Source organism: Pristiophorus japonicus, chromosome 6 (assembly GCF_044704955.1).
Source record: "Pristiophorus japonicus isolate sPriJap1 chromosome 6, sPriJap1.hap1, whole genome shotgun sequence".
In the NCBI taxonomy this organism is placed as follows: domain Eukaryota; kingdom Metazoa; phylum Chordata; class Chondrichthyes; family Pristiophoridae; genus Pristiophorus; species Pristiophorus japonicus.
In genome coordinates this window covers 70352261-70377446 of record NC_091982.1, presented here as the reverse complement: position 1 = coordinate 70377446, position 25186 = coordinate 70352261, and the positions used below count along the sequence as shown (strand labels likewise).

General features: G+C 50.5%; 1 protein-coding gene across 4 annotated transcripts in view; it reads right to left on the bottom strand.

Moving 5' to 3' along the window:
* The window catches only part of phf6 (PHD finger protein 6), a 121189-nt gene that overhangs the window by 38851 nt on the left and 57152 nt on the right, over nucleotides 1–25186 (bottom strand). For all 4 annotated transcript variants that reach the window (XM_070882930.1, XM_070882933.1, XM_070882932.1 and 1 more), the window contains exon 6: nucleotides 8999–9159. In XM_070882930.1, coding sequence (XP_070739031.1) covers nucleotides 8999–9159 — 161 coding nt within the window. The remainder of the gene's footprint in view (nucleotides 1–8998; nucleotides 9160–25186) is intronic.

Genomic DNA, 25186 nt, shown 5'->3' with positions numbered 1-25186 from the left:
CAGACAGCTCAAGGCTCAGGTCCAACAAAAAACTCGGGACCGAAAGAACAGGTGGTAGATGGAGAAAGCACAGGAGATACAAATGGCCGACAGCCATGATATGCGAGGATTCTTCACTGCAGTCAAGGCCACCTACGGTCCAAACTCCCAAAGCCCCATCCCACTCCTGGCCAAGAACGGGGAAACACTCATCAAGGATACCGAGGCTGTCAGGGCCCGATGGAAGGGGCACTGTGAAGATTCATCGAGATTCTGCCTTTGACTCGACCGTTCTCAATTCCATCCCGCAGCATGCCACCCGCCACCAACTCAGTGAAACTCCAACATTGCACGAGGTTGGCAAAGCCATAAAACAGCTCAAGAATAACAAGGCTATGGGTGAGGATGGAATCCCTGCTGAGGCGCTAAAATATGGCGGAGAGGCACTGTTGGCATGGATACATGACCTCATCTCTCTCATCTGGAGGGAAGAGAGCATGCCGGGAGATTTGAGAGATGCAGTGATTGTGACCATTTTTAAAAAGGGGGACAAGTCCAACTGCGGCAACTACAGGGAATCTCCCCATCAGCCACTGGGCAAGTTGTCACTCGAATTCTCCTCAATCGTCTTCTCCCTGTGGCCAAGGAGCTCCTCAGGGAATCACAATGCGGATTTCATCCCCTACGGGGCACAAAAGACATGATCTTTGCAGCACAACAGTTGCAGGAAAAATGCAGGCAGCAGCGCCAGCCCTTATACATGGCCTTTTTTGATCTTACAAAGGCCTTTTGACACTGTCAACAGTGAGGGTCCATAGAGCATCCTCCTCTGTTTCAGATGCCCCCAAAAGTTTGTCAACATCCTTCGCCTGCTTCACGATGACATGCAGGCCATGATCCTTACCAATGGACCCATTACAGACCCAATCCACGTCCAGATCGGGTCAAACAGGGCTGCGTTATTGCTCCAACCCTCTTCTCAATCTTCCTCGCCACCATGCTCCACCTCACAATCAACAAGCTCCCCGCTGGAGTGGAATTAAACTACAGAACCAGTGGGAAGCTATTTAACCTACGCCGCCTCCAGGCCTGATCCAAAATCACCCTAACCTCTGTCACTGAGCTGCAGTATGCGGACGATGCCTGCGTCTGTACTCCAGGGTGTAGTCAATGTATGAAAGCATGGGTCTTACGCTTAACATCCGTATGACAAAGGCCCTCCACCAGCCTGTCACTGCCACTCAGCACTGCTCTCTAATCATCAAGATCCACGGCGCGGCCCTGGACAACGTGGACCATTTCCCATATCTCGGGAGCCTTTTATCAAAAAAGGCAGACATTGATGCGGAGATTCAGCATCGCCTCCAGTGCGCCAGTGCAGCCTTCGGCCACCTGCGGAAGAGAGTGTTTGAAGACCAGGCCCTCAAATCTACCACCAAACTCATGGTCTACAGGGCTGTAGTAATACCCGCCCTCCTGTATGGATCTGAGGCATGGACGATGTACAGAAGGCACCTCAAGTCGCTGGAGATATATCACCAACGATCCTGCAAATCCCCTGGGAGGACAGGCGCACAACATCAGTGTCCTCGTCCAAGCTAACATCCCCAGAATTGAAGCACTGACCACACTCGATCAGCTTCGGTGGGCAGGCCACATAGTTCGCATGCCAGATACGAGACTCCCTAAGCAAATGTTTTATGCAGAGCTCCTTCATGGTAAACGAGGACAGCGGAAACTTTATAAGGACACCCTCAAAGCCTCCCTGGTAAAGTGCAACATCATCACTGACATCTGAGAGACCCTGGCTGCAGACCGCCCGAGGTGGAGAAAGTCCATCCGGGAGGGTTTTGAGCTGAGTCTCACGCAAGGAGCATGAAGAGGCCAGACGCAGGAAGCGGAAGGAGCGCGAAGAGGCCAGACACAGGAAGCGGAAGGAGCGCGCGGCAAACCAGCCCCAACCGACCCCTTCCTCGACGAATGTCTGTCCCACCTGTAACAGGGTCTGTGGCTCTCGTATCGGACTGTTCAGCCACCAAAGAACTCACATTGGGAATGGAAGCAAGTCTTCCCCGATTCCAAGGGACTGCCTATGATGATTTCTTTTTTCCTTAGGAGTAGGCCATTCGGCACCTCGAGTCTGCTCCGCCATTCAATAAGATGACTGAACTTTTACCTTAACTCCTTTGATTCCCTTAGCACCCAAAAATCGATTGCTCGCAGTCTTGGAGACAGCAGGGCTGGGGCAGGGGGAAGGGAAAGAGAAGAGCGCGGGGGGGGGGGGGGGAAAAGAGAAGAGCGCGGGGGGGGGGGGGGGGGAAAGAGAAGAGCGCGGGGGGGGGGGGAAAAGAGAAGAGCGCGGGGGGGGGGGGGGGGGGGGGGAAGAGAAGAGCGCGGGGGGGGGGGGGGGGAAAGAGAAGAGCGCGGGGGGGGGGGGGAAAAGAGAAGAGCGCGGGGGGGGGGGGGGAAAGAGAAGAGCGCGGGGGGGGGGGGGGGGGGGGAAAGAGAAGAGCGCGGGGGGGGGGGGGGGAAAGAGAAGAGCGCGGGGGGGGGGGGGGAAAGAGAAGAGCGCGGGGGGGGGGGGGGGAAGAGAAGAGCGCGGGGGGGGGGGGGGGAGAAAGAGAAGAGCGCGGGGGGGGGGGGGGAAAAAGAGAAGAGCGCGGGGGGGGGGGGAAGAGAAGAGCGCGGGGGGGGGGAAGAGAAGAGCGCGGGGGGGGAAGAGAAGAGCGCGGGGGGGGAAGAGAAGAGCGCGGGGGGGAAGAGAAGAGCGCGGGGGGGAAGAGAAGAGCGCGGGGGGGGAAGAGAAGAGCGCGGGGGGAGAGAAGAGCGCGGGGGGGAGAGAGCGCGGGGGGGGAAGAGAAGAGCGCGGGGGGGGAAGAGAAGAGCGCGGGGGGGGAAGAGAAGAGCGCGGGGGGGGAAGAGAAGAGCGCGGGGGGGGAAGAGAAGAGCGCGGGGGGGGGAAGAGAAAGCGCGGGGGGGGAAGAGAAGAGCGCGGGGGGGCGAAGAGAAGAGCGCGGGGGGGGGAAGAGAAGCGCGGGGGGGGGAAGAGAAGAGCGCAGAGAAGAGCGCGGGGGGGGAAGAGAAGAGCGCGGGGGGGGAAGAGAAGAGCGCGGGGGGGAAGAGAAGAGCGCGGGGGGGAAGAGAAGAGCGCGGGGGGGGAAGAGAAGAGCGCGGGGGGGGAAGAGAAGAGCGCGGGGGGGGAAGAGAAGAGCGCGGGGGGGGAAGAGAAGAGCGCGGGGGGGGAAGAGAAGAGCGCGGGGGGGAAGAGAAGAGCGCGGGGGGGGAAGAGAAGAGCGCGGGGGGGGAAGAGAAGAGCGCGGGGGGGGAAGAGAAGAGCGCGGGGGGGGAAGAGAAGAGCGCGGGGGGGGAAGAGAAGAGCGCGGGGGGGGAAGAGAAGAGCGCGGGGGGGGAAGAGAAGAGCGCGGGGGGGGAAGAGAAGAGCGCGGGGGGGGAAGAGAAGAGCGCGGGGGGGGAAGAGAAGAGCGCGGGGGGGGAAGAGAAGAGCGCGGGGGGGGAAGAGAAGAGCGCGGGGGGGGAAGAGAAGAGCGCGGGGGGGGAAGAGAAGAGCGCGGGGGGGGAAGAGAAGAGCGCGGGGGGGGAAGAGAAGAGCGCGGGGGGGGAAGAGAAGAGCGCGGGGGGGGAAGAGAAGAGCGCGGGGGGGGAAGAGAAGAGCGCGGGGGGGGAAGAGAAGAGCGCGGGGGGGGAAGAGAAGAGCGCGGGGGGGGAAGAGAAGAGCGCGGGGGGGGAAGAGAAGAGCGCGGGGGGGGAAGAGAAGAGCGCGGGGGGGGAAGAGAAGAGCGCGGGGGGGGAAGAGAAGAGCGCGGGGGGGAAGAGAAGAGCGCGGGGGGGGAAGAGAAGAGCGCGGGGGGGGAAGAGAAGAGCGCGGGGGGGGAAGAGAAGAGCGCGGGGGGGGAAGAGAAGAGCGCGGGGGGGGAAGAGAAGAGCGCGGGGGGGGAAGAGAAGAGCGCGGGGGGGGAAGAGAAGAGCGCGGGGGGGGAAGAGAAGAGCGCGGGGGGGGAAGAGAAGAGCGCGGGGGGGGAAGAGAAGAGCGCGGGGGGGGAAGAGAAGAGCGCGGGGGGGGAAGAGAAGAGCGCGGGGGGGGAAGAGAAGAGCGCGGGGGGGGAAGAGAAGAGCGCGGGGGGGGAAGAGAAGAGCGCGGGGGGGGAAGAGAAGAGCGCGGGGGGGGAAGAGAAGAGCGCGGGGGGGGAAGAGAAGAGCGCGGGGGGGGAAGAGAAGAGCGCGGGGGGGGAAGAGAAGAGCGCGGGGGGGGAAGAGAAGAGCGCGGGGGGGGAAGAGAAGAGCGCGGGGGGGGAAGAGAAGAGCGCGGGGGGGGAAGAGAAGAGCGCGGGGGGGGAAGAGAAGAGCGCGGGGGGGGAAGAGAAGAGCGCGGGGGGGGAAGAGAAGAGCGCGGGGGGGGAAGAGAAGAGCGCGGGGGGGGAAGAGAAGAGCGCGGGGGGGGAAGAGAAGAGCGCGGGGGGGGAAGAGAAGAGCGCGGGGGGGGAAGAGAAGAGCGCGGGGGGGGAAGAGAAGAGCGCGGGGGGGGAAGAGAAGAGCGCGGGGGGGGAAGAGAAGAGCGCGGGGGGGGAAGAGAAGAGCGCGGGGGGGGAAGAGAAGAGCGCGGGGGGGGAAGAGAAGAGCGCGGGGGGGGAAGAGAAGAGCGCGGGGGGGGAAGAGAAGAGCGCGGGGGGGGAAGAGAAGAGCGCGGGGGGGGAAGAGAAGAGCGCGGGGGGGGAAGAGAAGAGCGCGGGGGGGGAAGAGAAGAGCGCGGGGGGGGAAGAGAAGAGCGCGGGGGGGGAAGAGAAGAGCGCGGGGGGGGAAGAGAAGAGCGCGGGGGGGAAGAGAAGAGCGCGGGGGGGAAGAGAAGAGCGCGGGGGGGGAAGAGAAGAGCGCGGGGGGGGAAGAGAAGAGCGCGGGGGGGGAAGAGAAGAGCGCGGGGGGGGAAGAGAAGAGCGCGGGGGGGGAAGAGAAGAGCGCGGGGGGGGAAGAGAAGAGCGCGGGGGGGGAAGAGAAGAGCGCGGGGGGGGAAGAGAAGAGCGCGGGGGGGGAAGAGAAGAGCGCGGGGGGGGAAGAGAAGAGCGCGGGGGGGGAAGAGAAGAGCGCGGGGGGGGAAGAGAAGAGCGCGGGGGGGGAAGAGAAGAGCGCGGGGGGGGAAGAGAAGAGCGCGGGGGGGGAAGAGAAGAGCGCGGGGGGGGAAGAGAAGAGCGCGGGGGGGGAAGAGAAGAGCGCGGGGGGGGAAGAGAAGAGCGCGGGGGGGGAAGAGAAGAGCGCGGGGGGGGAAGAGAAGAGCGCGGGGGGGGAAGAGAAGAGCGCGGGGGGGGAAGAGAAGAGCGCGGGGGGGGAAGAGAAGAGCGCGGGGGGGGAAGAGAAGAGCGCGGGGGGGGAAGAGAAGAGCGCGGGGGGGGAAGAGAAGAGCGCGGGGGGGGAAGAGAAGAGCGCGGGGGGGGAAGAGAAGAGCGCGGGGGGGGAAGAGAAGAGCGCGGGGGGGGAAGAGAAGAGCGCGGGGGGGGAAGAGAAGAGCGCGGGGGGGGAAGAGAAGAGCGCGGGGGGGGAAGAGAAGAGCGCGGGGGGGGAAGAGAAGAGCGCGGGGGGGGAAGAGAAGAGCGCGGGGGGGGGAAGAGAAGAGCGCGGGGGGGGGAAGAGAAGAGCGCGGGGGGGGGAAGAGAAGAGCGCGGGGGGGGGAAGAGAAGAGCGCGGGGGGGGGAAGAGAAGAGCGCGGGGGGGGAAGAGAAGAGCGCGGGGGGGGGGAAGAGAAGAGCGCGGGGGGGGGGAAGAGAAGAGCGCGGGGGGGGGAAGAGAAGAGCGCGGGGGGGGGAAGAGAAGAGCGCGGGGGGGAGAAAGAGCTGAGCACGGGGGGGGGGGGAGAAGAGAAGAGCGCGGGGGAGGGGGAGAGAAGAGCGCAGGGCGGGGGGGGCGGAAGAGAAGAGCGGGCAGTATGAGGCAAGTGACGGGTTTAAGGGCGAGAGCGAGGTGAACCAGGTTGGTTCCATTACACCCAACGCAAAAGAAAAAGATAAAATTGAAGATAAGATAAGGGAGGCACAACCTGGAGCGGCAGGATGGTGGGAAACAGCAACCAAAAGTCAGGCCAGTAATTTTCCTTCGTACATTTGTAGGCCTGTTGTAATGGAAATGGTCTTTGAACTTGTCAGACTGTAATTAACTGCTCCGTCCATTAGCACCATCACTGGCAGGAGGGTGAAATTACAGCGCAACACTTTTACAGAGGTGCATCACATTAGAAACGTGGATATCAGAATTTATAATAGGAAACAAAAATAAACATAATGTATGGCTTTAAACTGTAGATGGAACTGCTTCTGCGCGCTCTGGCCCTATTACATCCTGCACTCTAAAATCCAGTCTGAAGACTAGACTTGGCTTTGACAATGCCATGCTATGGGAGATTGACTGGCATGACATACAATGGAGCATGCAGGGTAGGATAAAGAAAAAACGGGTGGCTTATGACAGATACTGAGGGCATAATATTGCAGAAACCCTCGAGTGTCGAACATGCAGAGGTGTCTGATACGGACCATAAAGGTAATGTGTGTGGAGGCGGAAGACGTGGGTATGGTTCTTAATGAATACTTGTTGTCTTTTTTCACAAAAGAGAGGGACGATGTAGACATTGCAAACAGGGAGGAGGAGTGTGAAATATTAGATAAAATAAACAGTGAGAGGGGAAGTATTAAGGGGTTTAGCAGTTTTGAAAGGGATTAAATCCCCAGGCCCGGATGAAACGTATCCCATGCTGTTAAGAGAAGCGAAAGAGGAAATTCCTTCTGGCTACAGGTGTGGTGCTGGAGGACTGCAAACTTTATACCCTTGTTTAAAAAAGGGAGAAAGGGATAGACCGAGTAATTACAGGCCAATCAGCCTAAGCTCGGTGGTGGGAAAATTATTGGAAAAAATTCTGAGACACAGGATAAATCTTCATTTCGAAAGTGAGGGCAGTGCGTTTGATGTAGTATATATGGATTTTAGCGAGGTTTTTGATAAAGTCCCACTTGGCAGACTGGTCACGAAAGTAAAAGCCCATGGGATTCCAGGGGAAAGTGGCAAGTTGGATCCAAAATTGGCTCAGAGGCAGGAAGCAAAGGGTAATGGTTAATGGGTATTTTTGTGACTAGAAGGCTGTTTTCAGTGAGTTTCCGCAGGGCTCAGTACTCAGGGTCCCTTGCTTTTTGTGGTATATACAAGTGCATCGTCCAAAATCTGGAGTTCCGGAATCTGGACCGATTGGTGGCAGGGCTATCCTGACCCGCCGACTGAGGTCTCACTGTTGCCCGACCTCACCTCACTGCCCCTCGCCGCTGCCCGACCTCGGGCCTCACCGCTGCTGCCCTTACCTCGGTGTCTCGTCGCTGGTCCGCCCGAACACCTCTTCCGTGACGGGGCCGCCCGACCAGCTCTTCGATGGGGCCCTGCCTGACCAACACCTCGTCGGCAGGGCCGTCCAAATAACTCCTTGACGGCGGGGCCCCACCCAACGACCTCACCGACAGGGCCGGCGGCCTGAACAGCTCTTCGGCGAGCACGCCACCCCCACTTTCTGACGTTCCAAAATCCGGAAATACCCGAACCTGGGCTCGGGTGTTTCCAGATTCGTAACGTCAGAAAGACGTTCCAAAGTCCGGAAAAAAGTGGAATCCGGAATGGCTTCGGTCCCGAGGGTTCCGGATTCGGGACGTTGCACCTGTATCAATGATTTAGACGTGAATGTGATTAAGACGTTTGCAAACGATACAAAAATTGGCTGTGTGGTTGATAATGAAGAAGAAAGCTGTAGACTGCAGGAAGATAACAATCAACTGGTCAGGTGGGCAGAACACTGGCAAATGGAATTCAATCCAGAGAAGCGTGAGGTAATTTGGGGAGGGCTAACAAGGAAAAGGAATACACATTAAACGGTAGGTCCCTGAGAAGTGTAGAGGAACAAAGGGACCTTGGATTGCATGTCCATAGATCCCTGAAGGTAGCAGGCCAGGTCGATAAGGGGGTTAAGGCAGCATACAGAATACGTGCCTTTATTACCTGAGACATAGAATACAAGAGCAGGGAGGTTATACCTGAACTGTATAAAACACGAGTTAGACCACAGCTAGAGTATTGTGTGCAGTCCTGGTCACCGCATTACAGGAAAGATGTGATTGCACTGGAGAGGGTACAGAAGAGATTTACGAGGATGTTGCTGGGATTGGAGAATTTTAGCTATGAGGAAAGATTGGATAGGCTGGGGTTGTTTTCTTTGGAACAGAGAAAGCTGAGGAGAGACCTTAATGAGGTGTATAAAATTATGAGGGGCCTCGATCGAGTGGATAGGAAGGACCTATTTCCCTTAGCAGAGGGGTCAACAACCAGGGGGCATAGATTTAAAGTAATTGGTCGAAGGTTTAGAGGGAATTTGAGGGAAAATGTCTTCACCCAGAGGGTGGTGGGGGTCTGGAACTCACTGCCTGAAAGGGTGGTAGAGGCAGAAACCCTCACCATATTTTAAAAATACCTGGATGTGCACCTGAAGTGCCGTAACCGACAGGGCTGTGGACCGAGAGTTGGAAAGTGAGATTTTATGCTTAGATTTCACTATACTCTGATTTTACATTCAATACATCTTTTGAAGGAATGTGTATAAAATGCAACTACCAGAAAGCGACAAAGATTTCAGGAACATAAGATCACCCCTCATTATAGTGTCAGCTGTGACTCAGTGGGTAGCACTCTCGGCTGAGTTAGAAGGTGGTGGGTTCAAGTCCCACTTCAGGAACTTGAGCACAGAAAATCTAAGCTGATACGCCGGTGCACTAAAAAAGTACTTCATTGGCTGTAAAGCGCTTTGAGACATCCCGTGATCGTGAAAGGCGCTATATAAATGCAAGTCTTTTTTCTTATTTAGAACATAAATCAGTTTGAAATAATTTAGAGGAGAAAATGGGGTCTCGGGGGGGAAGGGAGGGAGGGGTAAAAAAGAAAAATAAATGAAAATGCGTTTTCAGATATTGTTCCATAATTTACTCACATGGGAACTGCAACTTGTTTCATCTCTTCCTTGAGAAGATGTGGACATGGCGTCATCGGACTCATCTTTTGAGTTCAGAGCTCTTCGTTTCCCTCTGTGCCCTCGCCCAGCACCTCTGCGAGGCCCTGTGGAACGCTCAGTCAGGTCTCCTTGGAGCCCATCTATAAAGAGCACATTTAAAGCAACTATTTTACAACCAGATAATAAAGCTTGGTTTCACCATTGTTTAAAATTTGCACTTTAAACCTTTATTCAGAGGCAGAAAGCTTTGAATTTCAAATTGTGCCGTGACTTATTCTGTACTCGAGACCCGTATCCCTTTAGTTCACTGCCCGGTTCGTGCGATACCATCAGGAGTGTAGGTAGCCCGGTCCTCCCCCGGGTCACGGGTGTGTGCGCGCAAAGCAAAGGGACCTGCACTGGGAATTGCCTTCCTGCTTGTCTATGGGATGGTCACATTTGCCACCTTGGTATCAAGAGATGTGAAAGCTGTGGATGAATTACAGGTCGCCCTACATTGCAACACAATGGCATTAATGCACCATCACAATACTTCCTATCTCCAATAGAAAAAGACATGCAATCCAGCTTTTAAAAGCATGCTAAATGTAACAGAACTACAGACCAGGAAGACCCAGAGTGTCAGCTGAAGGATTTCAGTCAGATGTAAGGAGGCGGAGTGGGAAGGGCAGTGTTAGTGTGGCACAATGGTTGGGGATTTCTGCTTCCGTACTTGCCGACCCTCAATTTCTCATTCATTCTCCAACAGGAGAATCCCCGACCATCAGACCAGTGTCCCCAGACAGAGGGCACAATCCCCGATCAGACCAGTGTCCCCAGACAGAGGGCACAACCCCCGATCAGACCAGTGTCCCCAGACAGAGGGCACAATCCCCGATCAGACCAGTGTCCCCAGACAGAGGGCACAATCCCCGATCAGACCAGTGTCCCCAGAGGGCACAATCCCCGATCAGACCAGTGTCCCCAGACAGAGGGCACAATCCCCGATCAGACCAGTGTCCCCAGACAGAGGGCACAACCCCCGATCAGACCAGCGTCCCCAGACAGAGGGCACAACCCCCGATCAGACCACAGTCCCCAGACAGAGGGCACAATCCCCGATCAGACCAGTGTCCCCAGACAGAGGGCACAATCCCCGATCTGACTAGTATCCCCAGACAGAGGGCACAATCCCCGATCAGACCAGTGTCCCCAGACAGAGGGCACAACCCCCGATCAGACCAGTGTCCCCAGACAAAGGGCACAATCCCCGATCAGACCACAGTCCCCAGACAGAGGGCACAATCCCCGATCAGACCAGTGTCCCCAGACAGAGGGCACAACCCCCGATCAGACCAGTGTCCCCAGACAGAGGGCACAACCCCTGATCAGATCTGTGTCCCCAGACAGGGCACAATTCCCGATCAGACCACAGTCCCCAGACAGAGGGCACAATCCCCGATCAGACCACAGTCCCCAGACAGAGGGCACAATCCCCGATCAGACTAGTGTCCCCAGACAGAGGGTACAATCCCTGATCAGACTACTGTCCCCAGACAGAGGGTACAATCCCCGATCAGACCAGTGTCCCCAGACAGAGGGTACAATGCCCGATCGGACCAGTGTCCCCAGACAGAGGGCACAATCCCCGATCAGACCACAGTCCCCAGACTGAGGGCACAACCCCCGATCAGACCAGTGTCCCCAGACAGAGGGCACAATCCCCAATCAGACCACAGTCCCCAGACAGTGGGCACAATCCCCAGACAGTGGGCACAATCCCCGATCAGACCACAGTCCCCAGACAGAGGGCACAATCCCCGATCAGACCAGTGTCCCCAGACAGAGGGTACAGTCCCTGATCAGACTCGTGTCCCCAGACAGAGGGTACAATGCCCGATCGGACCAGTGTCCCCAGACAGAGGGTACAATCCCTGATCAGACTAGTGTCCCCAGACAGAGGGTACAATCCCCGATCAAACCAGTGTCCCCAGACAGAGGGTACAATCCCTGATCAGACTAATGTCCCCAGAGGGCACAATCCCTGATCCGACCAGAGTCCCCAAACAGAAGGAGGGAGGAATTCAGTGGGTCAGCTTGGAGTCCTGTTCCCATCTGACTGAAATGTGTATTAGAGTAAAGGTCAGACAAGGTAACAAATGGTCAGGGAAACAACAGTCACAAAACACAATAAAAGGACTATTAAAAATAAAGTAAATGGAACTACTAAAGGCAAATTAAATTGCCTGCACAGCCATATGCACAGACCTATGGCAATAAACCGTAGTGAGGGACCAGATGCAGCCGGATTAACTGAAACATGGCTACATAAAGAACAGGACTGGCAACTAGGTTATAACAATCAGAAAGGATAGGGAAGGGAGAGGGTAGGGTAGCTGTACTCGTTAGCGGTAACAATGGCATTAATCCATATGGAATGAAATAAAAGATAAGGGATCGATCACACTAATAAAGGGTATACTACAGACTACCCAAGGAAAGGAAGTGGAGGAAGAAAGAAGAACATTTCTGTTTCCCTTCTCGTGTTTAATTTAGTATCTGCCACCTCCTCCTACCTCCCCCTGGATCATGACCCCACCACTGAACATCAAGCCATCATTTCCCAGACCCTCATCTCCTCTGGAGATCTTCCCTCCACAGCCACCAACTTCATAGTTCCCCAACCCGCACATCCCGCTTCTACCTTCTTTCCAAGATCCACAAACCGGACTGCCCCGGTAGACCCATTGTTTCAGCCTGTTCTTGCCCCACAGAACTTATTTCTTCCTATCTCGACTCTATTTTTTCTCCCTTGTCCACTCTCCTCCCACCTGCATCCGCGACTCCTCCGACGCCCTCCGTCACTAACAGTTTCCAGGCCCCAACCGTCTTCTTTTCACCATGGACATCCAATCCCTCTACACTTCCATCCCACATTAGGATGGCCTGAGGGTGCTCCGCTTCTTCCTCGAGCAGAGGCCCAACCAGTCCCCACCCTCCTCCACCTGGCTGAACTTGTTCTCACATTGAACAACTTCTCCTTTAACTCCACTCACTCCCTCCAAATTAAAGGTGTTGGTATTGGAACCCACATGGGATCCAGCTATGCCTGCCTTTTCGTGGGATATGTGGAACATTCTTTGTTCCAGTCCGACTCGGGTCCCTTCCCTCACCTCTTTTCCCGGTACATTGATGACTGTATCAGTGCCGTTTCCTGCTCTCGCCCTGAACTTGAAAATTTCATTCACTTTGCATTCAATTTCCACCCTTCCCTCACCTTCACATGGTCCATCTCCGACTCTTCCCTTCCTCGACTTCTGTGACTCCATTCCTGGGGATAGACTTTCGATCCAGTATCCACTATAAGCCCACTGACTCCCAACAGCTCCCTGGACTACACTTCCTCCCACCCCGCATCCTGCAAGTACTCCATTCCATTCTCACAGTTTCTCCGTCTCCGTCGTATCTGCTCTGACGATGCCACCTTTCACACTAGTGCCTCGGTCATGTCTTCCATTTTCCTCAACCGAGGATTCTCCTCCGCCGTGGCCTTGACCATGTCCGTTCTATTTCCTGCGCCTCTGTTCTCACCCCTTCCCCTCCCTCTCAGAACCACGACAGAGTTCCCCTTGTCCTCACCTTTCACCCCACCAGCTTCACACTCAATGGATCACCCTCTGTCATTTCCGCCACCTCCAGCGTGATCCATCCACCATTCACATCTTCCCTCCCCTCCCAGCGTTCCGAAAGGACCACTCCCTCCTCGACACCCTGGTCCATTCCGCAGTCAACCCCAGCACCCACTCCCCTTCCCACGGCACCTTCCCGCTCAAGCGCAGGAGATGCATCACCTGCCCTTTTACCCCCTCCTTCCCACTATCCAGGGCCCCAAACACTCCTTGCGGGTGAAACAGCAATTTACTTGTGCTCCTTTCAATTCAGTATAATGTATTTGCTGCTCATGATTTGGTCTCCTCTACATTGGGGAGACCAAGCGTAGATTGGGTGACCGCTTTGCGGAGAACCTCCGTTCAGTCTTTAAGTGTGACCCTGAGCTTCCGGTCGCCTGTAACTTTGATTCTCCATTCCACTCCCACTCTGACCTCTCCGTCCTCGGCCTCCTACACTGTTCCAACGAAGCTCAACGCAAGCTTGAGGAACAGCACCTCATCTTTCATTTAGGCACTTTACAGCCTTCTGGGCTCAACATAGAGTTCAACAATTTCAGAGCGTAACCTCTGCCCATCTTTGACTCCTCCCACCCCCATCATATTTTTTTTCCCTGTCTCTAATGGCAGCTGGTCATTACTCTGCCATTCACACCCTATCCAGATTAACATAGAAACACATATCTACAGCGCAGGAGGCCATTCCGGCCCACCGTGTCCGTGCCAGCCGACAAACAGCCGCACGGCCCTCGGTCAGCAGCCCTGAAGGTTACATACAAACCAATGAACAGTGGCAGAAAGGTAAAGAGCACCCAGCCCAACCAGTCCACCCCACACAACTGCGATACCCCATGTATCGGAAGATTTTACAGTCCACCCCAACCAGAGCCATGCAATCTCCTGGGAGGGGCAAAAAAAGTTAAAAACCCAGGCCAATTGGGGGAAAAAATCTGGGAAAATTCCTCTCCAACCCATCCAGGCGATCGAAACTAGCCCAGATCATCACTCTGGCCGTATTAGATTCCATGATGTACTTACCATCGTATCTACGCCAGCCAAGAGGTTATCCAGTCTAATCCCACTTATCAGCTCTAGGTCCGTAACCCTGCAGGTCACAGCACTTCAAGTGCCCATCCAAGCACCTTTTAAATGTGGTGAGAGTTTCTGCCTCTACCACCCTTTCAGGCAGTGAGTTCCAGACCCCCACAACCCTCTGCGTGAAGAAGCTGCCCCTCAGATCCCCTCTAAACCTTCCACCAAACACTTTGAAACTATGCCCCCTCGTAATTGACCTCTCCACCAAAGGAAATAGGCCTTTGCTATCCACTATATCCAGGCCCCTCAACATTTTATACACCTCAATGAGGTCTCCTCTCAACCTCCTCTGTTCCAAGGAGAACAAACCCAGCCTATCCAATCTGTCCTCATAATTAAGATTCTCCATTCGAGGCAGCATCCTAGTAAATCTCCTCTGCACCCTCTCTAGTGCAATCACATCCTTCCTGTAATACGACATTGCGGGCCGCCCCGAGCTGTGTAACACCACCACCGCAGTTCGGGGCTATAAATAGAGCTGGAGCGTCGGGCCCTGGAACATCGTGGCAGGGGTGTGGCGAATGAGGGTACGGGGCCCAGAAGAGCCAAACGCCCAAGGGCAGCACGGGCCAGTCTACAATGCGCTGTGTGCACACTCGGTCCGTGCAGCAGAGCAGGTCTCCAGTCGTCCTGGTTAACCCTTGCCACTGGATAAAGGCCTAGCTCTGTCAAGCCTGTGTGGTGGCTGATGTGCAACGGTCACAACACGTTAAAAAAATTCATGCACAGGCATCTTCCACCCCCTCAACTGGAGTTCAGGACTGGAAGATCGGGTCCTTCATTGAAACATCTGTGAACTCTCATGGAAGCAAATCAACCTCGTTCGAGGGACCGCCTATGATGATAATATGGCAACCAGAATTGCACGCAATATTCCAGCTGTGGCCTAACCAGAGTATTATACAATTTAAGCATAACCTCCCTGCTCTTGTATTCTATGCCTCGGCCAATGAAGGCAAGCATTCCGCATGCATTATTAACCACATTATCTACCTGGCCTGCTACTTTCAGGGATCTGTGGACAAGCATGCCAAGGTCCCTTTGTTCACCTACACTATTAAGTGGCCTACCGCTTAATGTGTATACCCTTTCCTTATTAGCCCTCCCAAAGTGCATCACCTCACACTTCTCTGAATTAAATTCCATTTGCCACTGCTCTGCCCACCTGACCAGTAGATTGATATCTTCCTGCAGTCCATGACTTTCCTCTTCATCATCAACCAAACAGCCAATTTTAGTGTCATCTGCAAATTTCTTAGTCATACTCCCTATATTCAAATCTAGATCATTGATGTATACCACAAAAAGCAAGGGACCCAGTACTGAGCCCTGCAGAACCCCACTGGAAACATCGTTCCAGTCACAAAACATCCATCAACCTTTGCTTCCTGTCTCTAAGCTAATTTTAGATCCAATCTGCCACTTCACCCTGGATCCCATGGGCTTTTACTTACGTGACCAGTCTGCCATGCGGGACCTTATCAGAAGCTTTGGTAAAGTCCATATACACTACGTCGTACGCACTTACCCTCATCGAGCCTCCTGGTTACCTCCTCGGAAAATTCATTCAGGTTAGTCAAACATGATCTTCCCTTAACAAATCCGTGCTGACGGTCCCTGATTAATCCTTGCTTTTCTAAATGTAGATTTATCCTGTCCTTCAGGATTTTTTCCAATAATTTTCCCACCACTGAGGTTAGGCTGACAGGTCTGTAATTACTCGGCATATCCCTTTGTCCCTTCTTCAACAAGGGTACTACATTAGCAGTCCTCCAATCCTCCAGCACCATGCCCAAATCCAAAGAGGACTGGCAAATGATGGTCAAGGCCTCTGCTATTTCCTCTTTTGCTTCATTCAACAGCCTCGGATGCATCTGGGCCTGGGGACTTATCCACTTTCAAAGCTGCTAAACCCCTTAATACCTCCTCTCTCTCACTGTTTATTTCATCCAGAATTTCACACTCCTCCTCGATAGCAGTATCTGCATTGCCCCTTTCCTTTGTGAAAACAGACGCAAAATATTCATTAAGAACCGTACCCACATCTTCTGCCCCCACACACAAATTACCCTCATGGTCTCGAATATGCCCGACCTATTCTTTAGTTATCCTCTTTCTCTTAATATATTTATAGAACATCGTTGCATTTTTCTTAATTTTACTTGCCAATAATTTTTCATGCTCTCTCTTAGCATTCCGAATATCCTTTTTAATGTTATTTCTGAATATTCTATATTCCTCCAGAGATTCTACAGTATTTAGCTATCGGTATATGACATACGCTTCCCTTTTTTTCTTTATCCTCCCCTGTAAGTCCCGAGACATCCATGGGATTTTAGAATTGTTATTCCCATCTTTTTCTATAAGGGCACATAAGAAATAGGCCATACGGCCCCTTGAGCCTGCTCCACCATTTAATACGATCATGGCTGATCCGGTCATGGACTCAGGTCCACTTCCCCGCCCGTTCCCCATAACCCCTTAATCCCTTATCGGTTAAGAAACTGTCTATCTCGGTCTTAAATTTATTCAATGTCCCAGCTTCCACAGCTCTCTGAGGCAGCAAATTCCACAGATTTACAACCCCGAGAAGAAATTCCTCCTCACCTCGGTTTTAAATGGGGCAGCAGGCTCAAGGGGTCAAATGGCTTACACCTACTCCTATTTCTTGTGTTCTTGTGAACTGAACCAGGATAAGAGATAAGTAAGCATAGGGGAACGTCTAGACAATAACGATAATATAATGTTTAAGATAAAGATTGAGAAGACAAAGACCAAAGTAATAAATCGGAAAAAAGTTGATTTTAAGGTGACGATAATGAAACTAGGGAAAATAAAGTGGAAAATTTACTGACAAAGAAATAGAACAGCAGTGGGAAACATTTAAAATGGTGATCAAGAGAGTCCAGGAGAAATATTACATCGGATATACAGCACAGAATCAGGCCATTCGGCCCAACCAGTCCATGTCGGTGCTTATGCTCCACTCGGGCCTCCTCCTGTCTTTCCTCAGCCACCTTTATCAGCAGAACCCTCTATTCCATTCTCCCACATATGCTTGTCTAAACAGCTTTTAAATGCATTGATACTATTCGCTTCAACCACTCCGTGGTAGCGAGTTCCACATTCTCACCACCCTTGGTAAAGAAGTTTCTTCTGAATTCCCTGTTGGATTTCTTGATGTCTTATATTGATGGCCTCTAATTATGCTCTTCCCCACGTGGAAACATTCTCACTGCATCAAAGCTGAAATAAAAGAGACTATGAAGGTATGAGGGCAGAGTTGGCTTAAGTGGACTGGGAAAACAGTCATCATCATCATCATCCTAGGCGGTCCCTCGAACGAGGATGACTTGCTTCCAGGAGAGCTCATAGATGTTTCAATGAAGAACCCGATGTTCCAGTCCTGAACTCCAGTTGAGGGGGTGGAAGATGCCTGTGCGTGGATTTTTTTTTAATGTGTGGTGACCGTTGCACATCAGCCACCACACGGGCTCGACAGAGCTAGGCCTTTATCCAGTGGCAAGAGTTAACCAGGACAACTGGAAACCTGCTCTAGTGAATGGACCTAGTGTGCACACATCGCAGTGTGGGCTGGCCCATGTTGCCCCTGTGCCCTCAGCTCTTCTGGGCCCCGTACCCTCATTCGCCCATGATGTTCCAGCTCTATTTATAGCCCTGGCTGTTTCCTCCTATAGTCATCGTCTACACCCCACCAGGCCACGCTAACTTCATCCCCAAAACATTGCCCTTCCCTTTCCTTGGTGTCTGTAGCAAATGGCTCCTTATAGGCAGCAATTTCAATCTTGACCTCAACTTGTTGAGTCAGTTCTCCCCCAAATTGGATATATTCCCATTGTCTCTCATTCTCATCCTTGCATAAACTCTGCCACCCGTATCGACATCCACCCCTTCAATCCCATCATCATGCATGGCCTTTCTGCAGCACTCAATCACTAGTAAGCTACATCTGACCACTTCCTTATATCCCATGTTCCCCTATCTTTTTCAACCCCACCACTTTCATCATTCATCAATGGGTCATCAGTCGACTATGCTGCTCTCTGTTGTCTAGCTACATGGGCCTGGCATTGCATGGTTTCCAATTGCACTGAGTTGAACACAGCCAAAGCATCACTAGCAATTGCTTCCCTTCCTATTCATTCACGGTCACCGCCAATCGTCCAAAAATCTGGCAATGGCCCCTCCTCTTTCTCATTTACATTGGCTCAGTGGTAGCACACTCACCTCAGTCAGAAGGTCGTGGGTTCAAGCCCCACTGTATGCTTGAGTGCATAATCTAGACTGACCAGTTCAATACTGAGGGAGTGCTGCACTGTCAAAAATGCCTTCTTTTGAATGAGACATTAAATCGAGATAATCTGTCTTCTGAGCACATTCAATTTGTGACGACACTTCAAAATTAATTCCTTGGCGTAAAGCACTTTGACATCCTGAGGTGAAAGGTTCTACAAGTTCTTTATTTTACTGCCGCTCAACAACATCATACAGAAACCAAGGGTCAGCGTCTATATTTTTAGTATCAGTAATACCCAGCTCAACCTCTCCAACAACTCTTCCAACCCATCCATCGCTGTTGTCAAACTGCTTTTGATGCATCTTAACTTTCTTCAACTGAACATTGGAAAGACTAGAGCACATTCCCTTGCTACTGGTCCCATTCCCCTTTTGTGTCATACTCTTGGGTTGAACCAGACTATTGGCAGCTTTGGCATCCTGTTCGATTCTGAGTTGAGCTTCAAATCCCGCATTCCATCCATCACCAAGGCTGATTATTTCCAGCCCCATCTCAGCCGCTTACTTAACTACTCCAGCACTCTCCTCACTGCTCTCATCTCCATGGACTCAAACTTGTCCAAAACTCTGCTACACATCCCCTATCCTGTCAAGTCCATTCTTCAACCAAGCTTCTGATCACCCCTCCTAAGCTTCCTGTTTTTGATTCTGCGACTGTTTTTCCATACACTTATCTGTGAATAGCCGAGGATGTTTTCTTGTGTTGAAGACATTATATAAATTGAAATTGTTTTATTTATCAACAACAAACAGGTTGAAGTGTGGGATGGTTGATGAACAGTGGTGTACATTTAAAGAGACATTTCACAACTCTCAAGAAAAATATATTCCAATAAGGAGGAAAGGGTGCAAGAGAAAAGCCATCCGTGGCTAACTAAAGAAATAAAGGATGGTATCCAATTAAAAACAAGGGCATACAAAGTAGCCAAAACTAGTGGGAGGACAGAAGATTGGGAAGCTTTTAAAAGCCAGCAAAGAATGACTAAAAAAAATGATTAAGAAAGGGAAGATAGACTATGAAAGTAAAGTAGCTTGAAATATAAAAACAGATAATAAGAGTTTCCACAGGTATATAAAAAGAGAGTGGCTAAAGTTAATGTTTGCCTCTTCGAGGTCGAGACCGGGGAATTAGTAATGGGGAACATGGAGATGGCAGAAACTCTAAACAAGTATTTTGTGTCAGTTTTTACGGTAGAGGACACTAACAATATTCCAACAGTGAATAGTCAAGGGGCTATGGGGTGGGGGGGAGGAACTTAACACAATCACAATGACTAAGGAGACGGTGCTCAGTAAGATAATGGGACAAAAGGCAGATAAATTCCCTGGACCTGGGGTCCTAGGGTTTTAAGAGAAGTAGCGGCAGGGATAGTGGATGCATTGGTTGTAATTTACCAAAATTCCCTGGATTCTGGGGAGGTCCCAGCAGATTGGAAAACTGCAAATGTAACGTCCCTATTCAAAAAAGGAGGCAAACAAAAAGCAGAAAACTATAGACCAGTTAGTCTAACATCTGTGGTTGGGAAAATGTTGGTGTCCATTATTAAAGCAGTAACAGGACAATTGGAAAAGCAAAATTTGGTCACACAAAGTCAGCATGGATTGATGAAGGGGAAGTCACGTTTGACAAATTTGCTGGAGTTCTTTGCGGATGTAACAAACAGGGTGGATAAAGGGGAACCAGTGGATGTGATGTATTTGGACTTCCAGAAGGCATTTGACAAGGTGCCACTCAAAAGGTTACTGCACAACATAAAAATGCATGGTGCTGGGGTAATAAATTGGCATGGATAGAAGATTGGCTGACAAACAGAAAGTTGGGATAAATGGTTCATTCTCTGGTTGGCAATCAGTAACGAGTGGGGTGCCGCAGGGATCAGTGCTGAGACCCCAACTATTTACAATCTATATATTAACGACTTGGAAGAGGGGACCGAGTGTAACGTAGCCAAGTTTGCTGACGATACAAAGATGGAAGGAAGGGTAATGTGTGAGAACATAAAGAGGCTGCAGTAAAGAAGCTAAGTGAGTGGGCAAGAATTTGGCAGATGGAGTATAATGTTGGAATGTGAGGTCATGCACTTTGGAGAAAAAAAATCAAAGAGCAAGTTATTATTTAAATGGAGAAAGATTGGCAAGTGCTGCAGTACAGCGGGACCTGGGGGTACTTGTGCATGAAACACAAAAGGATAGTATGCAGGTACAGCAAGTGATCAGGAAGGCCAATGGAATCTTGGCCTTTATTGCAAAGGGGATGGAGTATAAAAGCATGGACGTCTTGCTAGTTATACAGGGCATTGGTAAGGCCACACATGGGAATACTGCGTGCAGTTTTGGTTTCCATATTTACGAAAGGATATACTTAATTAAAGCAATAGTTCGGAAGGACATTAGCTTGGATGATGTGGAATCTATATGGGTAGAGCTGCAGAATACCAAAGGACAAAAAACGTTAGTGGGAGTTGTGTACAGACCTCCAAACAGTAGTAGTGATGTTGGGGAGGGCATCAAACATGAAATTAGGGTTGCGTGCAATAAAGGTGCAGCAGTTATAATGGGTGACTTTAATATGCACATAGATTGGGTTAACCAAACTGGAAGCAATACGGTAGAGGAGGATTTCCTGGAGTGCATAAGGGATGGTTTTTTAGACCAATATGTCGAGGAACCAACTAGAGGGGAGGCCATCTTAGACTGGGTGTTGTGTAATGAGAGAGGATTAATTAGCAATCTCGTTGTGCGAGGCCCCTTGGGGAAGAGTGACCATAATATGGTGGAATTCTGCATTAGGATGGAGAATGAAATAGTTAATTCAGAGACCATGGTCCAGAACTTAAAGAAGGGTAACTTTGAAGGTATGAGGCGTGAATTGGCTAGGATAGATTGGCGAATGATACTGAAGGGGTTGACTGTGGATGGGCAATGGCAGACATTTAGAGACCGCATGGATGAACTACAACAATTGTACATTCCTGTCTGTCGTAAAAATAAAAAAGGGAAGGTGGCTCAACCGTGGCTATCAAGGGAAATCAGGGATAGCATTAAAGCCAAGGAAGTGGCATACAAATTGGCCAGAAATAGCAGCGAACCCGGGGACTGGGAGAAATTTAGAACTCAGCAGAGGAGGACAAAGGGTTTGATTAGGGCAGGGAAAATGGAGTACGAGAAGAAGCTTGCAGGGAACATTAAGACGGATTGCAAAAGTTTCTATACATATGTAAAGAGAAAAAGGTTAGTAAAGACAAACGTAGGTCCCTTGCAGTCAGAATCAGGGGAAGTCATAACGGGGAACAAAGAAATGGCGGACCAATTGAACAAGTACTTTGGTTCGGTATTCACTGAGGAGGACACAAACAACCTTCCGGATATAAAAGGGGTCGGGGGGTCTAGTAAGGAGGAGGAACTGAGGGAAATCCTTATTAGTCGGGAAATTGTGTTGGGGAAATTGATGGGATTGAAGGCCGATAAATCCCCAGGGCCTGATGGACTGCATCCCAGAGTACTTAAGGAGGTGGCCTTGGAAATAGTGGATGCATTGACAGTCATTTTCCAACATTCCATTGACTCTGGATCAGTTCCTATGGAGTGGAGGGTAGCCAATGTAACCCCACTTTTTAAAAAAGGAGGGAGAGAGAAAACAGGGAATTACAGACCGGTCAGCCTGACATCGGTAGTGGGTAAAATGATGGAATCAATTATTAAGGATGTCATAGTGCATTTGGAAAGAGGTGACATGATAGGTCCAAGTCAGCATGGATTTGTGAAAGGGAAATCATGCTTGACAAATCTTCTGGAATTTTTTGAGGATGTTTCCAGTAGAGTGGACAAGGGAGAACTAGTTGATGTGGTATATTTGGACTTTCAGAAGGCTTTCGACAAGGTCCCACACAAGAGATTAATGTGCAAAGTTAAAGCACATGGGATTGGGGGTAGTGTGCTGACATGGATTGAGAACTGGTTGTCAGACAGGAAGCAAAGAGTAGGAGTAAATGGGGACTTTTCAGAATGGCAGGCAGTGACTAGTGGGGGTACCGCAAGGTTCTGTGCTGGGGCCCCAGCTGTTTACACTGTACATTAATGATTTAGACGAGGGGATTAAATGTAGTATCTCCAAATTTGCGGATGACACTAAGTTGGGTGGCAGTGTGAGCTGCAAGGAGGATGCTATGAGGCTGCAGAGCGACTTGGATAGGTTAGGTGAGTGGGCAAATGCATGGCAGATGAAGTATAATGTGGATAAATGTGAGGTTATCCACTTTGGTGGTAAAAACAGAGAGACAGACTATTATCTGAATGGTGACAGATTATGAAAAGGGGAGGTGCAAAGAGACCTGGGTGTCATGGTACATCAGTCATTGAAGGTTGGCATGCAGGTACAGCAGGCGGTTAAGAAAGCAAATGGCATGTTGGCCTTCATAGCGAGGGGATTTGAGTACAAGGGCAGGGAGGTGTTGCTACAATTGTACAGGGCCTTGGTGAGGCCACACCTGGAGTATTGTGTACAGTTTTGGTCTCCTAACCTGAGGAAGGACATTCTTGCTATTGAGGGAGTGCAGCGAAGGTTCACCAGACTGATTCCCAGGATGGCGGGACTGACCTATCAAGAAAGACTGGATCAACTGGGCTTGTATTCACTGGAGTTCAGAAGAATGAGAGGGGACCTCATAGAAACGTTTAAAATTCTGACGGGGTTAGACAGGTTAGATACAGGAAGAATGTTCCCAATGTTGGGGAAGTCCAGAACCAGGGGACACAGTCTAAGGATAAGGGGGAAGCCATTTAGGACCGAGATGAGGAGGAATTTCTTCACCCAGAGAGTGGTGAACCTGTGGAATTCTCTACTACAGAAAGTTGTTGAGGCCAATTCACTAAATATATTCAAAAAGGAGTTAGATGAAGTCCTTACTACTAGGGGAATCAAGGGGTATGGTGAGAAAGCAGGAATGGGGTACTGAAGTTGCATGTTCATTGAATGGCGGTGCAGGCTAGAAGGGCCGAATGGCCTACTCCTGCACCTATTTTCTATGTTTCTAACTGTGGAGGCAGTTCAGAGAAGGTTCACTAGGTTGATCTCGGGGATGAGGGGGTTGACTTATGAGGAAAGGTTGAATAGGTTGGGCCTCTACTCATTGGAATTCAGAAGAACGAGAGGTGATCTTATCGAAACGTATAAGATTATGAGCGGGCTTGACAAGGTGGATGCAGAGAGGATGTTTCCACTGGTGGGGGAGACTAGAACTAGAGGGCATGATCTTAGGATAAGGGGCCGCCTATTTAGAACTGAGATGAGGAGAAATTTCTTCTCTGAGGGTTGTAAGTCTGTGGCATTCGCTGCCTCAGAGCTGTGGAAGCTGGGACATTAAATACATTTAAGACAGAAATAGACAGAGGATAAGGGGTTATGGGGAGCGGGCAGGGAAGTGGAACCGAGTCCATGATCAGATCAGCCATGATCTTATTGAATGGCTCGAGGGGCCTTATGGCCTACTCCTGCTCCTATTTCTTATGTTCTTTTCATAACTTTAAAGAGCTCTATTAGATCATCCCTCAGCCTTCTCTTTTCAAGAGAAAAGAGACCCAGCCTGTTCATGCTTCCCAGATAGGTATACCCTCGCATTTCTGGTATCATCCTTGTAAATCTTCTCTGCACCCTCTCCAGTGCCTTTATAATGTGGCGACCAGAATGAGACAGTGCTCCAAATGTGGTCTAACCAAGGTTCGATACAGGTTGAGCACAACTTAACTACTTTTCAATTCTATCCCTCTAGAACTAAACCGAGTGCTTGGTTTGCTTTTTTATGGCCTTATTAACCGGTCAATACTTTGTGATGTGTGTTTGAACTCGTAGATCCCTTTGCCAATTATATGCCCATTCTGCAAGTTTATTAATGTCGTCTTATACTTTGTTGCAGTCCTCCTCAGTATTGACTATCCCCCCAATTTGGTGTTGTCCACAAATTTAGAAATGGTGTTTTTGATTCCAAATTCTAAACCGTTAATATAAATTGTGAACAGTGGTCCCAGCACTAATCCTTGTGGAACACCACTACCCACCTTCTGCCACTGTGACTAGCTACCCTTTACCCCCTACTCTCTGCTTTCTGTCTTGAAGCCAGCTAGCAATCCATTCTAGAACTTGTCCCCTGACTTCACATGTTCTGATCTTATTCATTAGTCTATTATGTGGTATCTTATCAAAGATCTTTTAAAAATCTAGATAAATTACATACACTACAATACCCCCATCTACTTTCTCTGTTACCTCTTCAAAAAATTCAGTTAGGTTGGTCAAGCAAGACTTTCCCTTTTGAAATCCATGCTGACTATTTATTACTATATTTTTTGTTTGTAGATGTTCTTCTATTTTCTCCTTTAGTAAGGATTCCATTATTTTTCCTACCACCGATGTTAAGCTGACTGATCTATTGCTCCATTGACTCCTTGCAGAATGGGCACATCATTGGTAAATTAAATTCAACACAGATAAATGTGTGGTATTACATTTTGATAAGAAAAGTGGGAAGGTCACATATTACTTGAAAAGTAAGAATCTAAATGGGGTAGAGGAGCAAAAGGGATCTAGGAGGATAAATATATCCCACGATAATGCAAGAAAACAATAACCAATAATGAGGCATCATAGATGAGTAAAGACAGAAGGGCAAAATTGAAATTAAAGAAAAAGGCACACACTACATACATAGACAAAGAAGGAGGATGACAAAAGGGAATAGAGATATTAGGAAAGAAGTCAAAAAAAATTAGGAAAGCAAACAGAAACTCTGAAATTAATTATCATGGAATATAAGAAATAGTGAAGTATTCGACAGACACAAATAACAAGAAAAATCAGGATTGGGATAGTGCCTCGAAGGGATACACACGATAAACTCTCAGGTAATGACAGCAAAATCGCAGAAATATTAAATGATTACTTTGCCTCTGTATTTACCATGGTGGACATATTAGAAGAGATTAAAAAAAAAAACATTTTAGAAAGGGGGAGATAATTGATAAACTAATCAAACTTAAAGAGGACAAAACCCCGGTCTGGATGGATTTGCATCTGCGCATATTAAAATAAGTTGGGGAAGAGATAGCAGAGGCA